The sequence below is a fragment of the Perna viridis genome, chromosome 6 (genome assembly GCF_037379345.1).
Source record: "Perna viridis isolate PV_CMFRI_1.1 ecotype Kerala chromosome 6, ASM3737934v1, whole genome shotgun sequence".
Taxonomy (NCBI): Eukaryota; Metazoa; Mollusca; class Bivalvia; order Mytilida; family Mytilidae; genus Perna; species Perna viridis.
Window position 1 is genome coordinate 25,468,964 of NC_142450.1, and position 13,249 is coordinate 25,482,212.

Sequence of the window (13,249 nt, forward strand, 5' to 3'; positions counted from 1 at the left end):
GTTGATAAAATATTATTTTCTACTGAATTATGAAATTGATGACATCCGTGGTTTTTCATGTTTTGTACACGGAAAGATGGTAAACCATTCAAAAGTAAAACGAGTAATGAGACGACTGAATCTGAAAAGAAATATCTGTGAAGCATACTTTGTTGTTGTTGCAGTCATTCTACATTTACAAAGAAATGGATACAAAAATTGCGGATATAAAATGTTATGGGTCATTATGAATGTAAAATATGGTGTTCGAGTTACTCAGAAAACCCTCCGTCTGGCACTTGGTGTAGTTGACCCCAAGGCGTAAATCTAAGAGTACACAGAAGGTTACATAGGCGCAATTACTATAACAGGGGACCAAATTGTTGATGCATAGATATACATATTGATGGTAATGATAAACTGAAACCCTATGGTATGTGCATTCATGGTGCTATTGACGGATTTTCGAGAAGAATACTTTGGTTAAAGGCTGGATATTCCAACAACAATCCAAAATTAATTGGAAGACTCTACCTAGAATACATTCGAGAAGTTGAAAGTTTTCCTAAATGCATAGAAGCAGATGCTGGTACGGAAATTACACTGGTTAGAGATATTCAGCGTGCCTTGTATACCTGTTCAAATCAAAACGGGTCACATCTTTCATATCTATGTGGGAAATCAAATGCAAACCAACGTATAGAGCGCTTCTGGGGAAGTCTTCGTACAGCTTTTTCTGATGTATGGAAAAAAATCACAGGTTATCTTCATACCAGCAACCATTTTTAGAAAGAATGTGTTTGCTTTGTATTCCTACCCTTGTTCCAAACTCAATTAGGCACGTTTAGACACATATGGAATCTGCATAGGGTTCGTTTTCAGAATCAAGTGTCTACTTCATTAGGCATACCAACGGTACTTTTTTACCAGCCTTACCTTTACGTAACACATGATTATTCTATTTCGTGCCATTTGACATAGAAACTTTGGACGAGTTCACTACTGAATATACTCTATATTATCCAGAATTTGGCTGCAGTGACGATTTCATTAAGCTAGTTGAGGCCTTACCAAATACTAACCAGTATGAACTTGAGACGCCAAAAATTATGCAAGAAGGATTGGAGCTTTATGTTTGTCTTTCTGAACTTATCGCTGCTATTGAAAATGCACTATAGACCTCAGACATTGAAAATACCATTGCACTTGCATTACTTCACTTTGGTTATACTATTATTATTGTGTGATGAACATTACTCTATTTTCTTTCCATATCGGTATCTTAGACGACAATTAAATAACAAATGTTTAATCTTTTCAGAAAATGTAACTTTGATGTACATTGTATATTTTACGTGTATACAGATATATGCTTTAACTTTCAAGTGAATTCAAATCTTAATTGAATGCAGTTTCATGATGGAATAACAACGGTTACAGAATACGATTCAACAATTAAAGACACTATTTAGCTAATATAATATAATAGAACCTTTGATATGATATTGAGCTCTCTAGCTGATACGAGTCGAGTGCTGATACAAAGACCGATAATGCAGTCATAATCTATTTGAGTTTTTGCCAACACTTTGCGCCCGTCGTTCTTTCCATATTTCACTTCTTGGGAACCACTCAACACAAGTTACCAGCACTCAAACATGGCACAGATATTCCTTTCGAGAATCTCTTTCGTCTATCTTTTATTATGAGTGTTACTTTTGTAATGAATCGTTAAAACTTGGCCGCCATAGGACTTTTAAGTTTCGGGTTGGTCCAAGTTTTTGGATCTTCTCAAGAACTACTGAGGGAATCTAATTCTAATTTAGCCTGTATGATCCTATGACTGTCCTTTATTCCAAGTCTTATTCGTTGGCAATCGAAATTTTAAAACTTTATTGCTGCCAACAAAGTTCAAGGTTCACATTAAAACCCTATGGGTTAATTATCTTCTCCAATTTTTAATGTTCTGCCTCGTCATTCGCAGCTGTATATTCCAAATATTTATGCACATGATATCCTAAGAATTAAACACAAACGGTCTCTGTACAATATGATGACGATTTCAGAAGAGAAGGTTTTTGAAATAAAATATTATTAAATATTTTAAAAATCATTAAAATTTAGTTAAAATGTTGTATCTGGGAACAGGGTCATTCCAAGTATTCTACCTGGTGCATTTTATTTGTAGACAAATTTGCGATTGAAATAATTTCGCTATCAAAATTAGTTTTGAGCCATGTAGCAAAAATAAACATACACAGGCATATATATTTCACGGGAAATTCACGTGAATTGAGATTTACATAGCATTCACGTCAATTTAGCATGTATTTCACGTGATTTTCGTGTGAAAACTGAATTTGATGTGAAAGCTCGTTTCACTTGAATTTCATGTGAACTCTGTAACAAAACTTTTTAACTTAATTTAGGGGAAAATCCTGTGAATTCACGTGAAGATATGTTGCCGGTGTAACATCAATAATTATTACACCAGTTGTCTGATTTTCGTCAAGATTGTTATTAATAAACATTAGACTGTTCTACTTTATACTACCATCCCGCATAAAACAAAACTAAAATCACGTTTAAAAGAGTTTGTCTGATGCAAGGAATTTGCATATTTTTCAAAATCATCAGCTACAGGAAAAGTTAACTACACTAAAAATATGTGTGCAGCATGCTTGACATCGTCCGTTCGATATCATTTGTCATATAGGGAGAGAAATATATAATTAACAAGAAGTAGGCATACCGATTGGTTCAAATCTCCTTGCTGAATTGTTTTTTTTTTATTATTTAATCGAAACTGAATTTCCTTAGGAACTCGTGAGGAACAAACGATGAAGGATGTCAAATGCTTTAATCACAACAATAGATATTTCAAACAAAATTCCCGTCCTTAGACAACACCTCCTTTGCAAAGTGTACCCCTTTAATCCATCCGCCAGAACTTGTGTTTAAAAACCAACAGAAATAGCTTCACATCCTTTGTAGATTTATACCTCGAAATTGACGAAAGTGTTCTTCTCATTACAAAAATCTACGAACATTTAAATTCTAAAATGATCAATTTTCTTAACTTGTGAAGTAATATCTTCTCTCCTTCAGGTCATGGGATGTTTATTTCTCCATTGGTGCGACACGAACGTTTTACTCTGATTTCTTGAGCCATCATCGCTATCTATGAGATATGCTTTTAGATCCGACCAAGTTACAATAAAATGCGTCTCAAACGGTCCCTCAAAATGTTATTCTTTAGATATCAGTCTCTTGGGAATAAATTCAACGTTTCAGCTAAAACAATAGTTCAAGATGGTTTTTCTTAGTTATGTTTTACATTTGTACTGGGATGAACACTTTGTATTCGCAATTGTCCGTTCAGTAGAGTTTTACTGTTTTGATTCTACAGAACACTATGGACCATAATCACTGGTGATAAAATGATTACGAAAACTGCATTTACCGACGTTCCGACATGGCAGATGCGAAAACATGCAGGGTCGATTTCTTCAATCTACAGCTTAGATCGTTTAATGAAACATCAATCTTCATCATTTGAACAAATTGGATGTGAAAGTCAGTCAAAAAAGTCTCTTTCTTGGTTGTATTTGACGATCGCTTGATTGATTAATCACTAAATATGACAGTTACTAAGGTCGAGGAAGCCGGTAACTCAACATTACAGAAACAATAAGAAGTCGGTAACTGGTTAATTTTCTAGATGTATGTAACATCAGTTGTTTCTTTCGGTTAAATTATTGTATAGATACATATATTCAAAATTATTAACTTTTCGTTTATGATTAGAAAAAATCCGTTATTCAAACACATTTGTATGCAACCCATGAAATATCCTTATGGCATACCCATTCAAGTAAATATTGATAATTAATTTTCGAGTGGGTTCTATTCTTGTTATCTTTTTATGAAAAAGGATGTGTTAGGTTATGAGTACTAATTGGAGAACAATGTTTGATTCTGGTCTTCCTATGTATTTGTTCTATTTGTTGATGGTGAGAGGATGCTTCTTGAAACACGTATACCGCATATTCTTTTAACATCGGTATTTTGCTTTTTTATAAAGATATCAGAATATAATATCGTTGAAATGATAACAATGAATTCCTGCAATCCGAATTAATGATAGACTGACTGGACTTTCAAGAAGTTGACATCCATCGTGAAGATCTCTAGATAGTGTCTTTAATTGTTAAATCGGTATTCTGTAACCTTTATTATTCCATAATGGAACTGCATTTATTAAGATTTCCGTTTCGCAAATTATAAGAACAATAATGTTTCCCAGCGCCGGACAATTCGACAAAAAGACATTTCGGACCATGACAACCAAGTGGACCAGTCTATATAAAGATAAACGTATAATTTCATAAAATATCTTGAATATCTTGAATATGTCAATATGTAATGATCAATGTTTCAAGTTGCTTAATCGTATGCCATCCAATAAAGCTTATAAATAAGTGAAAAAAAATCTATTGACATTTTTTTTAATCATGTTAAAAGGAAAAAAGATGACAGAAGTAGACTTCCATAATTTGTCATATTAATTTACAATAACTCAAGTTAAAAAAAGTAGATATGAAGCAATGAAAATTTAAGAATTGACGCAATGATTTTCGATAAAAAGTTATCATAATTTATCGTGAAAATATTTTATGTCAAAAGCACAAATTGTCGTCGGCTCTCTTAAAATTGCGATAAATAATGTAATTATCGTGAACGACTGACATAATTATCGTAACTTTTGCGAAAAATCGTGACTTTTTGGGATAAAATTGTCATTTATGTCGACAAAATACTCCAATTATCACGACTTTCCGAGATAATTTTTCGCGACTTTTGTTTATCACGATGACAGAAATATACTTCCATATAAAGGTATCAACGCTTTAACTTTAAATTATTACAATCAAAGAAACTTATTTGTTATATCCAACGAAAAGTTGCGGATCTTTGATGTTTTGGTCCGTTCAAATATCTGCCCGTACGTCCGTACTTATGTCCGTGCGTGCGTCCGTCCGTCTTTCCGTGCATCGAGACTTTGTTGTGAATGCCAAAACGTTTTACAAATTAAGTCCTGAGCTTTTGCTGTAGTAACCATTAATTACACCATGTAAAATCTTATATAAACTGCATTTTAAAAATGAGTGTAAGCAAAACGCCAACAACACGACATATTGTACATCGTTTTTTTTTTAAGGAAAACTCACTCAAAGAACACTAAGAAAGAACTATGTACAAAAAGAAAACAAAGCAAATTGAATTATTACACCAATCAGTGCAAAACTCATCCAACTGTTCGTATAATGCTCAATGAACAGTGCAGGAATTATGATAATCCAACGAGCCTATGCTAGAGATGTTTTACATATAAAATAAAAAGGAAAGTACAAAGAGACAAGACATGATATAAAATATTCAAAGCTGATACCACCTGGTATCAGTCTTGTATTGACTATACCTGGGCGGAAGTGCGTCAACACAAGGAGGCGCTCAAATATACTTCTTTTCCATTTCCTTTTCGCCCTTTTCTGGTTCTGTTTCCGTTTTTGTTAACATTTAAATTGCCATAAATGTTCTTTTTTAAATCTCAAGAACTTTTAAGGTTAACTATAGAAGTTAATATAACAAACAATACAGGATTACAACTGTACATTGATTTGAAGTTGTTCATGTATAAAACAAATATTTGGCCTGTTTTAATATCATAAATGCACATGTAAAACTGTCTATATCAGTCCTGTTGTTGTACTTTAACGTATCATTTAGCATGAACATATGTTGAATAATATGTTCACATAAAGATGGTAATCTTTGAATTCTATCATAATTATTAAGTGGTAATATATTTGAAATGTTTTACAATCAAATGCTTTGACAAAATGACAACTATCAAGTAGAAAATGTGGTTTTACGGTTTGGTGTGTTTCTGTCAATCTATCTAGCATTATTGTATCTAGGTAGTTAAAAATAGATAACAGAATGAAATCTATTCCCTTTATTGTAGTAATATTTTACAAGTTTTTATTTATTGAAAGAGAATAGTATGTTTTCCTTGTCGTTTGCATACCTGCATAAAATACAAATCGAGAATTTTGTTGAAAATTAAGCCTTCTTACGAACAATTATACGATAAATTAAAATTAAATATAATTCAAGATTTTTTTTTTAAAGAATTTAAATGCATGATTAAAAAAAACATGTACAAATACATCTATGACTTTAAATATTTCACCGTTTCATGTAAATGGAAACTAATATGATTGTTGATAGCAAAATGCTACCAACATGGATCATAATCTTTTAATGGAACAATAATTGTAAACGTAAAAACAGCAACAACAAAAAAGGAAAAAAAATATGAAGCAATCATATTTTATCGTTATCTCACAAACATATCTAAAACAAGATTGTCATGTAAATATTGTCACAGATGATAACTTTATTAGATATAGAAGGTGTAGAAATTTTGTTTCTCAATAACGGAAGGTAAGTTTTTCGGAATAATTATTCGAATGGAAAACTTTAAATATTTAAAAAAAGGTTAACAATAAAATTACCGAAAACTAATCCGATCGATAATCAAGTTCAACAAAAATCTGAAAAATAGATATTGCATCACCGGAGTAGCTGGTAAAACATACAATGTTGTAAAGTAGGTACATATTACATCACAGAAGTAGCCGGTAAAACATACACTGTAGTAAAGTAAGTACATATTATACCACCGGAGTATCTGGTAAAACATACAATGTTGTAAAGTTGGTACATATTACATCACCAGAGTATCTGGTAAAACATACAATGTAAAGTAAGTACATATTACATCATCGGAGTAGCTAGCGAAACATACAATGTTGTAAAGTAAATACATATCATATCACCGGAGCAGCTGGTAAAACGTACAATATTGTAAAGTACATATTAGACACTGTATGTTGTTACTGTTGCGCAGCTAAATTCCAGTAACATTGTACAAGATTTTTACGGTTGAAAACTTATATATACACAGCGCCTTGTTAGTCAAAAAGTAGAGTCTTTACAAACATAGAAACGGGAGATGATTCATGAATATCAAAAAGCCACTAAATTTTCTTTTATTTTTTATTTAGAATAAGATACATATCTAGACTTCATAACCAGTCTTAGTTTTCCATTTTGGTGTTGCGCTTATGAGATAAAATTTATATAGATAGCACTTGGCAAGATTGATCTTATTTTGATTTGCCTTGATTTGGTTGGATTTAGTCGGAGATAAGTAGAAGATTTTCTTAAAAGCGCAGATCTGAAAACGAAAATGATTATTGTTATGTAAAAATACAGCATATACATTGTGTCTAGACTGAAAAATCATCGTTTGTTCGGTGGGTTTGTCTACATCATAAATCACTTTTCCATTGAAAAGTTTTAAATTTTGTATGTACTGGTACTCAAAATTTCGATTGTAACTGCTAATAAAGAGTAATAAAGAAAACCAAGATTCTAGTGGAATTCGATGGAATGTAATCAAGGGGAAAAGACCAGACATAGAAAAACAGACTAACAGAAAAAAGGACATAAATAACTAAAATAATACATACAAAGGAACTAAAGTATATGAGCAGCAACACGAAAGGATGGATCAGGTGCATTGGTAGGGTAAGCGTCCTTTGCTTTTCTAAAAACACCTACCGACTTGTTCATAAAAAAATCAAGTCTAGGGCAGACGGAAGAAGAAAAGAAAACTATGACACATTGAACAAATCAGTTTTCATGGTACAGATTGATACAACGTAACGATCTACGACTTAATGATTACGACCATAAATCTTCCGTAGTGATGACTTCTATCCTGTAGTAATACACCCCTGATCCAGAAACCTAATTGTAAATAGTCTAGCGCGATAAAAAAAAAATCTGCGATGCTACAGCAAGCTCTGCCATAACGTTTGAATTGAAATATGAAAACACCATATTCAGGTGTTGAAGGGATGTTGCCACAGATGAAAGAAAAGTTGACAATTTTGAATGGAAAATCAACAAGTTTGTCGTGAATCTGGGTCAATAGTTTTACTTTAACATCGATCTCAAAGTGTAGGTCAAGATATGAGACTGATTTCACATTGTATGAAGTTTCCTTTACCTTAAGTTCTTTCGGGTAGATCTGATGTTTAAAATATCCGAAACTACTATTGTTAAACGGTTAAAACGTTATCTTTATAGCAGAAACTGAGATTAAAGGATCTAGCTGAACGACCGATTTTCTTTCTTTTGGATCAGACAAGCTACAAAGTCAGCCTAATAAGAGGGAAGGAATACTCGAAAATATATACGAACTTTTCTAACAAATCTATTACAAAAAAATAATGTCTTAGTCATTCTCAATCTTTTGTCGTAAATTTTGATAAGTCGTAGACATTCGCAAGCATTTGTATCAATGCATAAAAGTAGATGTGTTTGCACATGTCAAAAATGTTTTATAGTTTAACTCGTAAAGAGACCACAAACCATTGCTAAATATTTGTAAAACATCGTTAATCAATCGCAAAAACCTGTAAAGCATTCGCAAAAACATTCGTTTTGCTATTTTATAGCTTTCATAGCTGGATCTGCAAAACGTTCTACCAAACCTCTTTCAAAACATTTTACTTCTATAATCACAATTGTCAAAGAGGGTCTGTAGTCCTACCACAACACTTATTACACCCGTAGTGGTATTAATTCAATGTGGATCCGGAAAAATTCGAAAGATCGTTTGGAAACAATCAGTTCAAGACTATTATTTGAATATAATAGCATTAAAACTTATGATTTTTCAACACTGTATACTTCTATTTCCCATATTCTGTTAAAATCCCGATTTAAAACGTTATACAACGTTGTTTTTCAAAAAAAGATGGAAAACCTACATACAAATGTATAGGTTTTGGTAGAGATTCCTAATACATTGTAAGAAATAATTCCAAATTATTTTCCAAATATACAGAGGAAGACGTTAACAAAATGCATGTATTTTAATCGACATATATTTGTCCAGTGTGGTGGACGTGTTTTTAAAAAATCGATCGGCATTCCAATGGGAACACATTGTGCTCCTTTATTTGCTGACCTATTCCTTCACTCTTATGAGACTGACTTTATAGCTGATTTGATCCGAAAGAAAGAATATCGTTTAGCTAGATCATTTAATCTGAGTTTCCGCTATATGTATGACGTATTACCTTTAAACAATCCTAATTTCGAGAATTCTATACATCGCATCTACTCCAAAGAACTTGAGATAAAGGATACTACAGACATGGTAAGGTCAGCCTCATATCTTGACCTACATTTAAAAATCGATGGTAAAGGAAAACTATTGACCAATGTTTACGAAAAACTTCATGACTTTTCATTCAGAATTGTCAACTTTCTTTTCATCTGTGACGACATCCCTTCAGCACCTGCGTATGGAGTGTTCATATCACAACCCATACGTTATGCCATAGCTTGCCGAAACTACGCAGTTTTTTTTGTATCGCCCTATAACTCTAACAAATAACCTTCTGGAACAGGGTTCTGATGCTAAAACATTTAAGTCATCACTACAGAAGTTTCATGGTCGTCATCATGAACTCGTGGATCGTTATGGTGTACTAGTATCCATCTGCACCATGAAAACTGATTTATTCAACGGGTCATAGTTTTCCTTTCCTTGTTTGTCTACTCCGGACTTGACTTTTTATGAGTTTCTAGAAAAGCGGCGGACGCTTATTTTACAGGTGCACCTGGTCCATGCTCCCAGTTGTTAGTGGAGTCCGAGTTGCTCATTTGCTTTTGATGTTTCGTGTTTGTGGTGTTAGTTACTTTATGTTCTTTGTTGTGTATGTCTGTTTTCCATGTCTGGTATTTGTCCCTGGATTGCATTCTTTTGATTACCTCTATAATCTTGGTTCCCTTGATTACTCTTATACGATTATTTTACGATTCATTTACGAATTCTTGCGAGAACATTAGGATATTTTTCGATTAATCAACGAATTCAAGCGAGCATTGTTTGAATATACACGAACACTTTGTCCAATACGGAGAGGGTTGGATTGTCGTGTCAGTCGGCCGTCGACAGAAATTTAAGAATAATATTGACTTATTTCATTTGTAAAACATGTCTAAAATTCAACTGAATAATACACGAGGATATATGGCTTGAATTGATGTAACCAAATGCAACTCTATTGAAAAATACTTACCGTTCGTAAGAACCTCGTAACCAACTTATATTTAAATTAGTAAATATTCATAAATACTCATTATGTTATCGTAATTGTCTGTAAAAATCTTGGACCAAATTGTAACAATTCGCATTGCACACGCAATTACTGTTAACAACATAATATTTATCAGTGTATTTGCTCATGAATAATCGCAAATGATTGAGCAATGTTTCGTGAATTGCATATATTCTTTATGAATCGTAAGGTGATCGTTCATATTCCCAACCCATCATAAAGCACTCGCTAATCACTCGTAAGAATGAATTTATTCGCAAGGCTTCGTGTTAGTTTTACGATTCATGTATATTTGTGAGATTTGTAAGGACTCATAAGACTGTTTGAGATATTTACACTGATCATAACTCAATTTAAATAAAACAGTTGAACAGAGGCTTCATCAATATACCTTCGCTTGATGATTTGATAAATATATGCACATACATTTATACATGTGTTATTTTACTTCAGATTATATTCTTGGGGAATGATGAGAGGTGTAACTGAATGTGCATGTATTATTCTTCTTCTTCCTGTACTGGCAGCTAAAATATCGCGTAAGATATTGTTTAATGATACTTTATTTTTGTGTGGAATCTGAGCTTACGTTAAATATTACACTGGTGCAAGTATTCTTCTGTAACTACAAAGGAGATGTTTACATCTAAATATGGTGCTTGATTTTGTATGTATCTTTAAATTTATACATAAATTTAGTTAGGTTACTGTACGGATCTTTCTAAAAAAAATCCTGTTTCTTGATCATTCTAATGTTTGTAATTTACTTGTATATTGAAGGTTATAGCGGTAATCAAATGAATGTAATCCAGGGACAAAGACCAGACATGGAAAGCAGTCATACGCAACAAATAACACTAAAATCATACATACAAAGTAACAAAAGCAAATGAGCAACTCTGACTCTACTAAAAACTGGGAGCACGGACCAGGTGCACAGGTAGGGTAAGCGTCCTCTGCTTTTCTAGAAATACCCGCCGAGTTGCTCATAAAACGTCAAGTCCGGGGTAGACAAACGAGGAAAGGAAAACTATGACACGTTGAATAAATCAGTTTTCATGGTGTATATAACGATGCACGAGTTCATGATGACGACCATAAAACTTCTGTAGTGATGACTTCAATCTTGTAGCAACATAACCCTGTTCCAAAAGGTTATTTGTTAGAGTTCTAGCGCGATACACAAAGTCTGTGTAGTTTCGGAAAATATGATTAATAATTTCAGATATGATTAATAATTTCAATGCTTAGTTCCCTCCTTTATCACTACAATCATTGGTTTTTGAAAGAGCAATGAGTAAAAAAGAAAGTAATTTAAATATTTTAAATATGTCAATGTTTTTTTTGTTTTTTTTGTTTTTTTTAATTTGTTTTTGTATTTGTTTTTTTTTTTTTTTTTGTTTGCTTGGTTTTTTTTTTACTTATTGATGCATGTATTTAAAGAGATCTTTATCCTTGTTCTTTTAAGTAACGTGCATAAGTACATTCTAATTAGTGTATCTAATGCATAATTAATTCTTAAGACAAAAGATCTTAGTATGGTAATTCAATACAGTAACAATGAAGTATAAACTTTGGAACTTTTGAACAATCCAGAAACAACGAACAAGAAAGACTCATGCCCATTTGCTGGGAAGTGGAATAATGATGTAAGTGGTAATTTGTTGCTAAGTTGTAAAAGTGACACAAATTCGTCACAACTTGGAACAGTGTCTGGTGAATTCGTTGATGCAAATGGTTCATACAGAACAATAGGTCGGTATAGAGAGTACAATGACAATTATTACTTAGCACTGACGACCTCACTACCTAACATGATAGGAACTCTGACAGCATATTTTTCGTCAAAAGACCAAACAATAACAGGAACGTATCAGTGGCTAACCATGGCCAATACTGTCAACCTGAAACGGAATACCATGGTAGGAGATAGAACCTTCACCAGGATTAAATAAATGTTATAATTGTTATCATTGGTATTTTTTTATCCTGTTCCACTCTTATCAACCTCTGTACGATAGCGTCTAGTCTTGTAAAGTCATAAAATTGTGAACATGAATTACCCCCTTAGACAATATTGGTCCATAATAAGCTGTTTTAGAATTCTCTATAAATGTAATTAATAAGTCATTTTGGTTCTTAATATTATTTACATACATTTAAAATAAAAAAAAATATCAACATTATTTTTTTTTTCATTTTGATTCTAAATACTTTTTACATTTATTTTAAAAAAAAAATTATTAAAATAAAAATTTTGTTGTTAAATTTTTATCCACATTAAATTTATTCATATCCCTCCCCGTTTGATTAAAAACAAAAAACAAATCTTACACAGATGATTTTTAATACATCTGGTCAATTTATCGGGTAATTGAACTACCTCACAATTACTTTTTATAGTAAACTTGCATTCTTAATATCTAACTGAAATATATGCATAACAGTTATACTTTTACACTAGTTTTAAAAAAAATCCATAGAATTAAAAGCTTCCGTAAACACACATTAACCATGTCCATAACGATTTATACATATTACTAATGATTCAGTAATGATTGTGTAATATTTACTTTATTTGTGTTCTGTTTTGGGATGTGTTTAAGTGTGAAGGATTCCAATACATCGGTGTGACTTCATGATTTGTCATATAAAATTCATTTTGTTTCGTAGGTGCCTAAATAACTTCATTTAAAAAATTAACTTGATCTGTTTCAGCAGAAGTCAGTGCATCATGCAATGATATTGATATATGCAATTTTAATTTTTGTTTATTGCATTATTGATATTCCACTTGAATGATTTGTATTGCTGCAAGTTGATTCTTTTGTACATAATAATTATCTTTGTATCAATAATATACGTCATTGTTCATTGCGTACTTGGCATTATATTTTCAGAAAAACGAAGATATTAAATACTAACATATCGACACAATAGTTTAAAAAATTATTACAAAATACCATGTTTGCAATTTTTAGAACAAGTGGTGCATAACCCAT

At 32.2% G+C, this 13,249-nt stretch overlaps 1 protein-coding gene across 1 annotated transcript; it reads left to right on the forward strand.

Annotated features, from left to right (window-relative positions):
* The first annotated feature begins 6,431 nt into the window (after positions 1–6,431).
* On the forward strand, positions 6,432–12,217 carry LOC148614242 (uncharacterized). Its single transcript, XM_088586172.1, has 3 exons — positions 6,432–6,489; positions 10,701–10,786; positions 11,844–12,217. The coding sequence occupies exons 1-3, from the start codon at positions 6,434–6,436 to the stop codon at positions 12,200–12,202; spliced, it is 501 nt and encodes a 166-aa protein (XP_088442298.1). The 5' UTR covers positions 6,432–6,433; the 3' UTR covers positions 12,203–12,217.
* Positions 12,218–13,249: the final 1,032 nt, after the last annotated feature.

What these genes read in the sequence shown, in the direction of transcription:
- LOC148614242 (XM_088586172.1), top strand. Translation starts at nt 6,434, where the DNA reads ATGATAACTTTATTAGATATAGAAGGTGTAGAAATTTTGTTTCTCAAT. An exon ending in TTGTTTCTCAATAACGGAAG is followed by an intron (nt 6,490 to 10,700) that starts GTAAGTTTTTCG and finishes ATTTTACTTCAG; the next exon opens with ATTATATTCTTGGGGAATGA. An exon ending in ACTGGCAGCTAAAATATCGC is followed by an intron (nt 10,787 to 11,843) that starts GTAAGATATTGT and finishes TGAACAATCCAG; the next exon opens with AAACAACGAACAAGAAAGAC.